Source organism: Austrofundulus limnaeus, unplaced genomic scaffold (genome assembly GCF_001266775.1).
Source record: "Austrofundulus limnaeus strain Quisiro unplaced genomic scaffold, Austrofundulus_limnaeus-1.0 Scaffold129, whole genome shotgun sequence".
NCBI lineage: Eukaryota > Metazoa > Chordata > Actinopteri > Cyprinodontiformes > Rivulidae > Austrofundulus > Austrofundulus limnaeus.
Genome location: NW_013952531.1, coordinates 866222 through 880170, shown reverse-complemented (window position 1 = coordinate 880170; position 13949 = coordinate 866222). Strand labels below are relative to the sequence as shown.

Below are 13949 nucleotides of genomic sequence, written 5' to 3'. Positions count from 1 at the left end.
GTCTGTTTTCATCAGTTTATAAATATCTGCAGTCTCAATTTATAATCTAATTGTTGTAAGTCTGCTGGTTAAAGAATAAGTTATATGAGTCTTTTGTGCCAACTGTAGGGAGCAGGACTTTGAGATGAAAAGTAAATTTCACTGCCTGGTCAAATAAAACATATCCACCTGGATTTAACTCAGGTCTATGATGTGGGGTCTCTGCAGGTGGTCAGGTCTATGATGTGAGGTCTACAGGTGGTCAGGTCTATGATGTGGGGTCTCTGCAGGTGGTCAGGTCTAGGTTCAGCTCAAAGAATGAGGTCAGCTGACCTGAGTATACTGAGTGACCAGGTTGTTCCATCAATGGATTGTTTCTTCCCTGATGGCACGGCCATATTCCAAGATGRCMATGCCAGAATTCATGGGGCTCTTATTGTGAAAGAATGGTTCAGGAAGCATGAGACATCATTTTCACACATGGATTGAGTCCACAGAGTCCACTGAGAGTCTCTGGGATGTGCTGGAGAAGGTCAGACTCTACCATCATCAATGCAAGATGTTGGTGAAAAATGAATGCAACACTGGATGGAAATAAATCTGCTGACATTGAARCTTATCTGAACAACGCCACAGAGAATGTGTGCTGCAATCAAAGCTAAAGGTTGTCCAGCTAAATATTAAAATGTAGGACCTTTTTTATATTTTTTTGGCCCGGCAGTCTGTGATCCTGAAAGGAAGAAGTGGGTTAAGATAATAGATGGATGAAAATCCTTTATTACTGTTAAGTTACTGCTTTAATACAGCTTCAGTCTGAATATATCACAGCCACGCACGGATTATATTTAATATGAGATATTTGAAATCTGCAGCCGTCAATTTCCCCAACTATGTTGACCCATCCTATTTTGGCAACCGGTATTTCAAAATAAAAGCCTCATACAGTTAATATAAAACATAAAACTTTTGTGAAGGAACACAAAAGGGGAAAAAATGCTCTGATCCACACTTAAAAAACAATCATTTAAAATAAAGTCGCACAGCATGAAATGACTTTTGACATTAAATAATATTTATTATAGTCAAAGAAAAGTCATATAAATGCATGATGACATACAAATGTTCTGATCAGTCACGAGAAATGATGTTAGCAGGCTTCTCTCAACATTAAAAACAAAAACAGGACTGAAAGGACACAAAGAAACTACAAAAATACAATTAAATAAAATAAAAGCTCATTTAGAGAAAAAACAAAACACTGTATAAAGACCTCAGTTGGCTGAATCAAGTGTGTTCTGACGGGGCCGGAGCAAAGACCCCCCTTTAAGTGCAAGATGTGCAAAATCTGACTCTTGTCATCACTGACGCCGCTCAACAACAGAGTTTTCAAGTCTTCTGACTTCTAACACAAGGCTGTAACTAAACAGTGAATCGTATCCCATCATGCACTGAGTCCCAGTGTCTGAAAGCAACAAGAGTCCTCTAAGGTGCAGCAGTGAGTAKGATAGGCCGTTCTACAACACACATCAAGCTTACATGCTGTGGTTTCAACTCCCAGATTAAAGTCAAGCCATAAATAAAACACGTTGAGCAATATGTACATAAAACAGRTTCATGTAAAACATCCAACTCTGACAAATAATTTCATAGACGTTTGAACTGAGGTCTGAAAAGGGTGGCGAAGAGGCCTTAAAGACACAACTGCATCGGATTCAATCCTCAGAAATGTGTCTCCTGTACAAGAAATTTAAACCAACTTTTATTCTCTGCTGTTTTTTTTTTTTTACTTTTGCACTTTTCCCCCAAAATAAAARAGACAAACTTTAACAAAAATCAGAAAGTTTGGCTTGGACCTGTACTGTAAATACAGACACACAAGAAAAGACGCTACATTGTTTCTTTTTTATTTAATTTCACTGAAAAAATAGACTTTCCATCAAYAACAGATAAATATAAATTATTCAAATATATACTGTAAATGTACACCTTCTATTTTAACAGGCAAGCAAAAATTTATCTTGGAAAGTCTTTTAGGAAAATTTGGGTCTGAGTTTATGAATTAAACATTTCTTGAAGAAACGGGTCAGATCATTTGAAGTGAGGTGATGAAGACTTATTATCTTACCTGTTGTAGATGGATTTTTGAACGACCCCAGTTTGAAGAAATAAAGATTAACGGCTCATTTATAATTACCAAAAGGAAAATGGTTTGCTGCTGTCGTCAATCAACTTTAATCTCAAAACTTTGTTTTTTAAATTTAATGCTTTTTAGTAATATTTTATTTACTTTCAGGCAGTGTAGTAGTGTTTGAATGAACCACTATTTTTTTTTTTACTGTAGGTGTTTCAAGATGGCCGCAGTCCCGTTTGGCTCATTTAACAACGATTACTGTGTCAGTTTAGTCAGTATCGATTATCCAAACTAAGTTTKTCCAAAGAGCTTTCTAAAACAGGTAAGATATTTACTGTTCGTACCCTTTCTACCAAGCCCCACTTGAAACAATCTGCTATCAGAACTGTAAAGTTAAAACACTCCAACCAGTCTTCCAAACATGCCTCACAGTGTTTTTTCTAACTTCACGCCTGTCTGATGCTGAGATCAGAATGAGGTTATTGCAGAGTTGCACGTGCAACAAATCCTCCGGTAACAACCGTTAGCATTGTTTCTCACAGGTGTCGGGAACCATGTTGGTGCTGAGTGGTTTGTGTTTTGCAGTCAAAAGTCTGGCGTCTGCAGCAGCAGGCTCTTCGGGTCCAAACAAGCAACAGTGAACCTCCTCAGGACCGTAAAATAACTCCTTTGATGTCCACGGTTAATTCGGCACCGCTTCACAAAACGTTGTTTTCATGGTGTTTTCAGATGGAGCTTCTGCGCTTATTGAGTCTCCTGTAGGTGTTGATGCTGTGCAGGCCGGTGGACACGGAGCTGATGCCCGAGTGGTGCTGCAAGCTGCACATGCAGCCGTTGGAGTGGAGGGGGTTGGAGAAGGCCTCTCCCTGCTCCATGTAGGAGTCCGAGGTGGAGAGGTCCCGGGGGATGATCATGGGGATGGAGTACTGCAGCTTCTCCCTGCTTTTATACCACAGACACGAGCACACGGACTGGAAGTGGAGCACCTCGGCGTAAACGTTGCGCAGGCCGCGGCTCGCCGCGCCACCGCCGCCGCTCCCGCCCACCGCACTCCCCCCGCCGCAGCCTGGCGGCGTGAAGGACGGGGACGCCGGGTCCGCGGAGCAGTTGACGTGCCCGCCCGCCTGTCCGTTGTGGGCGAGGAGCGCCCGCTGCTCGGCGTCCCTCTTCTCGTCCTCGGCGTTCATGGTCATGAAGCGCAGCACGGCTAAGTTGAGGAAGGCGCCGATCACAGCCAGGCCCGTCAGGATGTAAATAAAACTGAAGGCCACGTACTCGGGCTTGGTCTGCAGGGCCTGGTCTTTCTGCAGAGCCACGTAGTCCCCGAAGCCGATGGTGGTGAGCGTGATGAAGCAGTAGTAGAACGCATGAAAGAAGCTCCACTTCTCGAAGTGGGAGAAGGCCATGGCCCCCACACACAGCGTGCTCATGCAGGAGATAAAACCGATGGTCACCATGTTGGCCATGGAGACCTCGGTGCGCCTCATCCCAAGGCACCTCTTCAAGCGGTGGAGCAGGAACCTGACGAAGGTGTTGATGCGCTCGCCCACGCTTTGGAACATGACCAAGGTGAGCGGGATGCCCAACAGGGCGTAGAGCATGCAGAAGACCTTCCCTCCATCGGTGCTGGGGGCTGCGTGGCCGTACCCTGCAGAGAAACAGGAGAGAGAGGCGGTGTTAGTGGGCCGAGCAGGTCAAAYTGACCCTGCAGATGACAGATCTGAGGAGAGCTAGTCCAAGCTGAACTTGAAAGATAAAAGTGATTTGTATTCTCTGAGTGTATCGTCTGATAGACTCTTCATTTCACAGTGGCAGAATGCAATTGGAGATGAGAATGCACGGCGGCAGGAAGAGCCGAGCGCCGATGCCCCGTGTGGAGGAGAGGTTTTGAATAATTCATGGACACTCATTGGTCTCTGCAGAGTGGCTTCGACTAATGAGTGCATTTGCACCTAATTAGGACTCAMCATTTTTCCAAATCAAATAAACAGGACACCAAAGGGTACGATGCAAAAATCCATCCTTACTTGTTCGACTGAGGAGGGAAAAAAGTCGTTTTGTCTTGTTGTACTTTGATTTTACAAATGATGTCGTCCCACAGAGAGTGTGCTTTTAGTGTTCTCCAAACAGCTCAGATAAGAGAAAAATCCTAATCAAGAGAAAATCTCTCATTTAGCTCTCATTAGTCCAAGGATGTCTGATACACTGRTAACTTTCAGTGTTGTCTGCTCTCAGAAAAAATCAAAACAAACTAGACATGGGTTTTTACGATGTAAAAACAAGTGTGCATTGCCATGCAGCATGTTATTGCAGCATGGCTTTGCCTGCAGCAGTGGACTTGCAGAATGAACTGTGGCCAAGTACAAATGTGTTTTCTATACCAGCTTGTGCCTGTCACGTCAGCAGGTGTTTGTAATTAAGGTAATTGTGTGACAATATGAAGTTTGAAGAGATAATTTTTTTGTTTAAGTTGCATTAGCTGGGWTTTGAACCCTGATCTCCCACATRAAAGTCCAGTCAGACCATTGGAGYTGTGGCAGAAGATGGTGGCAGGGGTATGTTTGAATGTGTGCAGAAAGACGCCACATTGCCAATACAATTATTGACACAAAAATGCACAATATTACAACAATCGAGCTGTATTAAGACAATATTATAGTAAAACATCAAAATATAATCATATTAGTACTGTAAACACTGAACTACTGAGTTGAAATATTAAACTATGGTGCAGTACCAAGTTGAGTACAGCATGGGGCAGTATTGGACCAATACAAGGCTCCATTGACTGCCATTATAATTCATTAAACATCAATATTTCATAAACTATAAGTTTTACAGGCACCAAAATGCATAGCCATCATTTGGCACAGGAGCTTTACAGATATAAATTACAATGGCAGCTCTAGGACAAARTATGCAGGAGGAGAAGCATGGCAAAGTTGAGATGACTTGGATGGGAAACGAATCACAATAGTGTGCATTGGCAATGCACACTGATAAATCTGGTCCGCCAAGTATTCACTTTTCCACGTTGTWTCAAATTATAACCACAAACCTCAAAGCATTATGCTTTAATACTATAATTAGAGACACGCTAAAAAGTTGATTCACATCAGAAATGTGATTCTCATTTACAACAATTCAGTCCATAAAAATAAATAAACAAATAAATAAATAAATCCAGTGGCTGTCACCGTATATTTTCTAACTACGTGGGACGTCCCGACGTCACGTTTCAATAGTGCCTTGAAAAAATGTTCTAAGACTTGGGACTTGAATTAGACTTGACCCTGTTTCCTTGAAAAGACTCGATATTTTACCCAAAAAATCTCACTTTAAAACACAATATCTTCTGTCCTTTTTTCACACTCTGTGTGCGTGAGCTGCAGCAGCAAATTAAATTAAGTAGACTTTAAAAATGGACAGTTAGTTTAAAGGAAGACTATTTCTGCAGCTGTGTTTATTTGAACTGTTCAATATAAAGGATGCAGTTTTAAAAAGATTTTTTAAAAACGTAAGTTCAGCTGCAGGTTTCATCACTATTTGAGATACATATAAATTTTTTAAAAAGCACTTTTAAGCACTCTAAACATTTCAAGTACTTTTCAAGCAAAATTGTTTTACAAAAGACTCAAAAGGACTTTAAATTTCAAGTTTCAGACTTAGGACTTGACAGTTGCCTGTCTTGACTTGAGACTTGACTCGGGACATAAGGTTAAAGACTYGAGACTTACTAGAGACTTGTAAAACAATGACTTGGTCCCAACTCTGCGAGCAAGGTTTGCAAAATGAGGATAAAGCAGTTTTGAAACATGACCAATGTGCATGCTCACATTATCTGCTTTGAATGAAAAATCTGTTTTGAATCAGCCACAAAAATCAAAAACGAATCAAATCAAATTGAATCACGAAATCTTAAAAGATTCCCACCCCTATCTAATGGTGCAGTAGTGATAAAACCATTTCCTTTCTTGCAGTGCTAAAAACCACTCATTCAGTCAAATTAATTAAATAAATTATCACCAAATTCTAAAGAAACATTTTAACTAACAGTTCAATTTGATCTAAAGATTTTTGAGTAAAAATCAAACTAATTCCTGCTCAAAATCTTATTTTGCTTTAGTTAAAAAACTAATTTGATTACTTTTTGTTGCATGAATGTTTAATAATTACTTAACCACTATTCAAAATAATATATTTTATTTAAATTTTTTATCAATTCAATTACTTTTATGATAAAATTTTAAAAGAAACAGTTTCCAATTTGTTTGCTTCAAATGTTTGGATAAACTTCCTTCAGCTTCAGCTAAAGGGTGAAAAACAAAAATAAGTGTTGATCAGTAAAACAGATCTGGTGCCCCGGTCTTTACAAGTCGAGATAAATCATCGCCCTTACTTTCCTCACACACATCCACCACGCAGTCTGGATTTACCTCGGCAGACCAGCACCTTCAGCAGTTTTATTAAAACAAACCGATGCGGCTTTTCTCCAGCAAACACAGCTAATTTGAAATGCATAAGTCTGTGCCGTCACGCTGTGTCACAGGGCCGTGAATATCAATTTGTTCTTTTTTATGAATTTATATTAAGAATCAAAACTTTTTGAAAAGAATTTTCAATAGCGCCTTCATTTGAAACATTTTTTTTGCATTTCAATTCATTTATTCCTCTTCCTTCCAGCAATGCATAAAAATGCTATTATGCTAAAACCTGTATTTTCTTCAAATCAAACATTTGAGCTGCAGAGAAGTAGAATGGAAAAAGTTAACTTTACTGAACAACAAACTTCTTTTAACTTTAAGAGGAAGGCTTTGTCTGCTTTTGGATATGTTCCAGAGTTGTAAAGTAACTAAGTACAAATACTTTGTTACTGTACTTAAGTAGAAACTTTGGTTATCTGTACTTTACTTGAGTAATTATTTTTCAGCGTACTTTTTACTTTTACTCACTACATTTTTACACATTTATCTGTACTTTCTACTCACTACATTTTTTAAAAAGGTAAGAAGTAGAAAGTCGTTACTCCTGTTTTATTCTGAGTTGTTACTTATAAAAATCCTCTCCTGATAAACTGTGTCTCCTATAGAGTGAATTTAATTGTGTTTGGATGAGAAGTATAAATATATACCATTCTGACACACTATTATCTTGTACACAACCCATCACAGCTGCACGCTGTTAGAAAATATAGTTTTTGGAGAAGTCACCTCCCAATAAATGTCATTTTGTAAAATCTAACTGCTCACTTTTACTCAGTACTTTTACTTTTAATACTTAAGTAGATTTTGTGTCAGAAATTTACTTTTKATACTTAAGTACAAAAAATATCAGATACTTTTAAGACTTTTACTCAAGTAATATTTTAGAGAAGACTTTAACTTTTATCAGTGTTTTTATGATAAGATACTTGTACTTTTACTCAAGTATCACTTTGAGGTACTTTATACAACACTCATACGTTCACACGACTGTAAAAGAGTGAGCGCGGTCGGGTTTGTTCAGGTGAGCACCGGGTCAAAGCTGCAGGCCTGTCACGAGGCGTTTGCAGCAGGAAGCAGTTTATCAAGACGTGGGGACGACCGCAGTGACAGAGAGGCTCGTCATGCGGCAGGCACTGGAGCTCGAGGCGACAAGGCAAGCGAGCCGTCYTCGCCTGGTGTGAGGGAGTAAAAAGCTCCTACATGATAAACTCAGAGTCTCACACATGTTACAGACGAGACCAGACCGCTCCATGACTTGGCTCTGCAGGAGCCACGAGTGCCACTTCGCTCCACATGAATCACCATCACTGGGAGGAAAAAAAGCTGGAGCTTTGACAAGAAAGGCTCCAGTTAAAGAAACAGTTCAGCTCTTCTGAAGTGGGGTTCTGTGGAAATGAATACAGGCTAGAAACAGGTGAGAGTGGGCATCGCAGTAGCCTGGTAAAAACCAGACCCTCGTCCTTTACTTTGCTTCACACAAGGGTCTGGACTCTCGGCTATAGAGAAGCGATTCTTGCTGGAGGCGTGGCCTCTGAAGTTTAAAATGATTGGATCGGTTGGCCGTGACGTGTGGCAGCTCCACTGTGAAGGAGGCTAAGCTAAGAAGCTAACCGGAAAATGTGTGCGCTGTAAACAACCCTACTGAGAGGAGAGAAGTACCGAGCCGAACGAGACGACTGTAAATGAGAGCTGCTGCTTTGTCAGACACATTTATTTTAATTTGAAGCCTTAACACAGACTGGCTTCATTCACTTCCTCCACTGCTGTATGCTAAACTAACTAGCAGACACTGCACAGAAAATCGACGTCGTTCAAACTCCGCCTTCTGTTCTCTGATTGGCCCGGACGAAAATTCTCCTGAAGAAATCCTTGTCTATGAGAGACGGAGCAGTGAAGGTAAACTAGAATTGAGAGGAACTGCGTAAGAAGGCAAGGGCCAGGCTAGCATCGCAGAGGAGGAAGGAAAAATAAACCTCAAAAAATCAGAAATAAACATAATCCAAAAACACACAAAAATAAGAAAAAAACATTAATCCTGACATTTTAAAGAACTTCTAAAAGAGATAATTTGTCAATATGGAGTGCCAAGTGTAAAATAAAAATGAATGAAAATGTCACTAACACAAGTTTATTATTTAGCTCACTTTCTCAGTGTAAAATCCTACTTTTTATTGTTTTTTAACTCGCTGTTCGTACATTTTGCTCATGTTTCTAAATCGTGAATGTTATAGGCTAGACACTAGCTGCATTTCCATTGAGCACTAAAATGCGCAAATTAGAATTTCGAAAATAAATTTGCTCAATGGAAACACGTCAATTTCGGGAAAAAAATTTGTTTTTTGACTATATGTTTTTGCGCTAGGAAGAGTTGGTTTTTCGGCCATATCGAAATTAGTGTATTTCGCAAAACTGCAATAGAAACACTTTTTTCACATCACACGAGTCACGTGATCAAGAACCGGCTGTTTCTACTGGTGAAAAAGACTAAGAAGAAGAAAACAGGAAGTAAAAGTAGTAATGAAACCACCGAAGTAGTAAAAGAAAGTATTAAACTCACGACTACATTTTCCCAAAAACACAGCATACGTTGCCGCTTCCAAGTATAAGGGGTTTGTCACTCGAAAGCCTCGATAAAAGACACCGAATTCTCCTCTGATGATGAGCGCTAGTGTCGTGGTAGCAACAAGCTATGTGTTTACATCCACTGTCGCCATGTTTGTAATGACTTATCGCGAGAATAAACGTATTCACCCGTGACTTTAACTTTAACTTTAAAACTTAACTTTTGTTGCAACCTCATCATCCTGCAACAAAAGCAAACGCTACTAATTCTGCTAACACTGCTAATGCTACTAACGCTGCTAACACTGCTAATGCTACTAACGCTGCTAACACTGCTAACGCTGCTGAAGATGGAAGGTAAGATTTAAAATAAACGTGTGTTCTTTGAAAACAATATGATTGTACCTGTGGAAGTTTGAAGTGCAGCTCGGATACCGGCCGCTACTGCAAGTTTGATGCCTTGTAGGGAAGCATTAGCAGCATTAGCAGCATTAGCAGCGTTAGCGGTTGCGTTTTTTGCAGGATGATGACATCATAACAAAAGCTGTGCAATCCAAAATACTTAAAGGCAAACTTCAACATTTACAGTAGCCTCAATGTTTAAGATTTAACTTTCACATTTAGATTTACACATTTAGATTTGGGGTTTAACATTTAATATTACCAAAATGTAAGAAGAGTGAACATAATATAACATAAGGACATCATAATAAAATATTAGTGGAAAAGGATTTTACACTTAAAGTGAGCTAAATAATGACAATGTATTAGTGACATTTTTTAACACTTAACAGGTGCAGCATATTACCGTAAAATAACTTACAAAACCAGCATTTGCAGCTAATCATGATGTGTGCGTGTTGTTATCTACAAAATCCTTTTAAAGGGAAGAACATTTTTTATGACATGCTGCCAAAATTCTGCTTTCGAGAAATTTAATTTCACGACTTCAACTCAGGCATGAAAGATATTTTCTCCTCCTATTAATTTCACAGTTTATAATCTTCCCATCTTTGTTTTATAGTTGCGCAGAATGCGGTGATTAACTCTCAATCTGATTTTTTTTATTTTTAATCAAATGCCTGATATCTTTTAAATCTGCTCAAATGAAAAATTGGTCCTAGCTGTTGTCATTTTTGAATGAAGAGTTTAGAGAATGAACTTTCCTCCTCTGGGTTTTTGCCTCTAAATCACAGCACCAACAATAAATGCAGCATGTGAAGCCTCTGTCGAGCTGATTAATTAGACTGGTGTAAAAACAGGCTTTGAAAATACATCAAAGAACGGCATAATGCTGCTCTGAGGGCCTCGGCTCTCTGTCACTCAATTAAATTTCCATTGATTATGAGGAACAATTTGTTCTCACCAAAGACGACAAGGAGCCATTCATCAAGCACTGCGAGTTTTCTAGGAGGTGACGCATTCATTGCTGTTATTTATTATTTAAATCCTCCAGTAATTTGTTACATTGTCACAAATTATAAATAGCAGATTGGAGATTACGTRTTTTGTCKAAAACATAACAAAAGGTTTCTGCAKAGGAAGACTCATTCTAAACAAACAAAACATTTTTAAGTTTGTAAAAAAGTCTCTCTCATCGTGACAAAACAAGGTTTGTTTGGACTGAATAATAACTTTTCTGTGAAGTTTTAACATTGCTCAGATTAATGTTCTATTCAAAAGAAGCAGATTTCCTAGAAACTACAACCTCCACATCGACCAGCTGCGGGCAGTTTCTCTGTCTCCAGTGTTGCCAGACAATAAACAAATTATGCATAATTAATGTCGAACTTTCTATAGGGTAGTAGAAAAAAATCCTGACATTTTAAATCCATATATTTTCTCTGATGATGAAATCAGCAGATCTTTTTAAAGGTAATGYATCATGAAAAATMMAYTTTTTTAGTCATTAAATGCATTTKGTTGTGTACTTGGGGTCTCTAGGAATTCAGAAAGTTGGAAATTAGTCTCCTGGTGCTGCAAAGATCTCTGGTAAACTGGTAAATCTGAACTTATCAACTACAATTAGGTGGTATTCATTCTCCTCTGACTGGGTCAGTTTGGATTTAAAGAGACAGCCTCAAAATGAGTTGATCTGAGACACATCTTAGAAAAGGGGTGGGGCTTGTGGAATTACAGTGAGGAGGAATTCAGACTAAAGCATTGCAGTTCCCCTTTATACAGACCCCAACCAGAGGCGGACTGGCCATTGGGAGTACCGGGACTTTTCCCACTGGGCCGGTGCATTGCTGGGCCAGTGCAGACGGCGAGGAAAAAATAAAAAATAAATTTTTAAAAAGGTGTGTAGTTGTGCTCAATACCAATAGATGGCAATAATGCACTGATTCATTGTTTACCAACCACCAACAAAGACAGAAGAAGAAGAAAAGTTAGCTGAAGAAGTAAGAAGAAGGAAACAAATAAGAAAAATAAGAAAAGCAAAAATGGAGAATGAACCTAAAGGAGGAGAACAAAAACAGAGAGAAAAGAAAAATCAGCTACAAGCAAATTCAGCCAAGTGTCAGAAACTGACATTAATTTTCTGCTGGTTCATCATCATCATCCTCATCCTCACTGGAACCTACACCTGGAGAACAACGTGAGTGGGAGGAGGATGGTAGTCATGTAGGTGGCTGCATTTGTTTTTCTAGTTTGCTAACTTTCAAAACAATGCATTTAGCTGTTAAATAAATAAAGCTATGTGTGGACTAGGTCCAAACTGCTCAGTAACTGATAATTTTATAAAACTGTTGCTTAAAATGTTTTAACATAAGTTTTTGAAATTTACATCATATATTGGCATTCTAAAAGATAAAAATCACAAATGTTTGTGGGTTTCACAAATAACTTTGCACACTTATGTGCTGGAAAAAGAAAATGATACAACATTAGATTATAATAAAGTTATTTTTGGGGTGTAAAATCAAAATGAGTTAAAAATGACCATATGGAACTCTGAGGGTCATTCCCTGTGAGCTAACTGCTGCTCTGCTAACTTAATAACTTTATTAATTCCTCAACATTACAGCCTTAGATTTTGTACAGTGCCCTGAGATGATGTTTATTGTTTCTGCCAGCCCGGACCTTGAATGGGCCAGTCAGGTACTAAATTCCCGGGCCACTTTTTTTGCCCCAGTCCACCCCTGACCCCAACTGAAGGATTTAAATGTGAAAAAGAATGATTTGAAAGCAGGATATGTTCACTTTAAGGCACTTTAAGTGGGGCTGTTAAGCTTTTTTATGGCTGAGTCATCTAATCACGTTGCCATCATACAAGCTGACGCAGCAAACTTTGTCACACTTAAAATTTATATCATTCTCAAAATCTTTAGCTATGAACATTGCACCTTGTTTGTTGGAGGTAAATTCTACTAAGACGGTTATTTACAGCTTCACTGAGAGGACCTAACTGTTCACCACTCCATAAACAAAGTCCGTTTTGCAAAGCCAAAGTGTTCAACCTTATATGGCCGCCCTGGTTCTTCAGCATCCAGGTGGCCTGGGGAGGAATCCCTCTGCGACGTCACCCTTATCTGCGTTTACGCCATCACTAAAACACAGGAACGTCAGGGAACGTTCTGGTTGAGCCTTTAAGAAAACACTGATGGTGTCCTCTGATTCGTACAAGCAGCGCTCGGCGGCGTCACCGCTCGCTTTCATCTGATGGGCGAAGATAACGGCCCAACAAACTGTAACTCCTGTCCGCTCTGCTTCCAGATTCAAAGCTGGGATGAAACATTTCCCACGAATCACATCGTACCCTCTTTTTTTTTTTTTACACTCGAACCCCACAGATCTCCCCCCATCATTTCTGCTTCAGACACCTCAAACTCTGGACAACCCTGTGATTGTTTATAAAGCCACTCAAACACAGCCCGGGCCTCCCAGCCCTCCCAGCCCTGCACTGTTTGGCTTTTGACCCACACAGCCTCATTGACAGCTGCTGCGTAATGTTCAAGTGTGTGAAAGCAGAGAACTCTAGGAAAACAATACTACATTTAAAAGCAGAGCGCAGGAAAAAAAAACTTTGTACAATTTTGTCAACTCCGTTCTACCTAGTGTGGACAACAGAAAGCAACACAGTGGTGTAAATCTATTTTGTAATTTTTCGATGCATTTAGAACATGATTTATTCACAAAGGTAAAAAAAAAGCACGAGTCCTTTTGAGTGGAGCAATCATTAATAACATGACCACAAATAGCCTTTGATTCAGAACCCAGTCACACTGTTTGGTGTTTGAATGGATGTTTTTCTGGTGAGAATAGTCTCAACGCAAATGTGAACATGAGCAAAATGAATCATAATGAAGGAAACATTGCGATGGATGGGCTTTGTCAACGTTTGTTTCCATAATTTACAAATCCAATTGTTCTGAGCAACTTTCTATCCAAAATTCAGTCTTTCATTGAGCTCGATCCAATTGGTTTTGAGGTTTAAAGCACCTGTGACATCAAATTTTTATAATAAATATGAATGCATTTTAGTAAAGATAAGGTTGATAACATGTTGTAAAAACAATTCACACCTGTAAGATGAACAGTTGTTGAGATATTTTCACGTGAAGTAACAGGAAGTGATGCCAAAGGGGAACGTCTGCATGTGAACAGAGCTTTACTACAGTGACAAAAAAATGCAGATTGTAGAGAAAAATCTGATGTTTCTTTAGATTATTTTGAGTCTTCGTCAGAGAGATGAGGAAGAGTCAAAGTTCAAATAATATTGTTTCAATGAACAAAAGCCAGGGAGGTTTCCTGCTTAAATAGTTTCCTTTTGGTGTCACTTCCTGTTTCAC

General features: G+C 39.3%; 1 protein-coding gene across 1 annotated transcript in view; it reads right to left on the bottom strand.

Annotated features, from left to right (window-relative positions):
* Nucleotides 1-1029: 1029 nt before the first annotated feature.
* The window catches only part of LOC106522444 (potassium channel subfamily K member 3), a 58368-nt gene continuing 45448 nt past the window's right edge, over nt 1030-13949 (bottom strand). Inside the window, exon 2 of the mRNA XM_014015446.1 lies at nt 1030-3758. Within this exon, the coding sequence (XP_013870900.1) occupies nt 2836-3758 (923 nt within the window). The 3' untranslated portion in view covers nt 1030-2835. The remainder of the gene's footprint in view (nt 3759-13949) is intronic.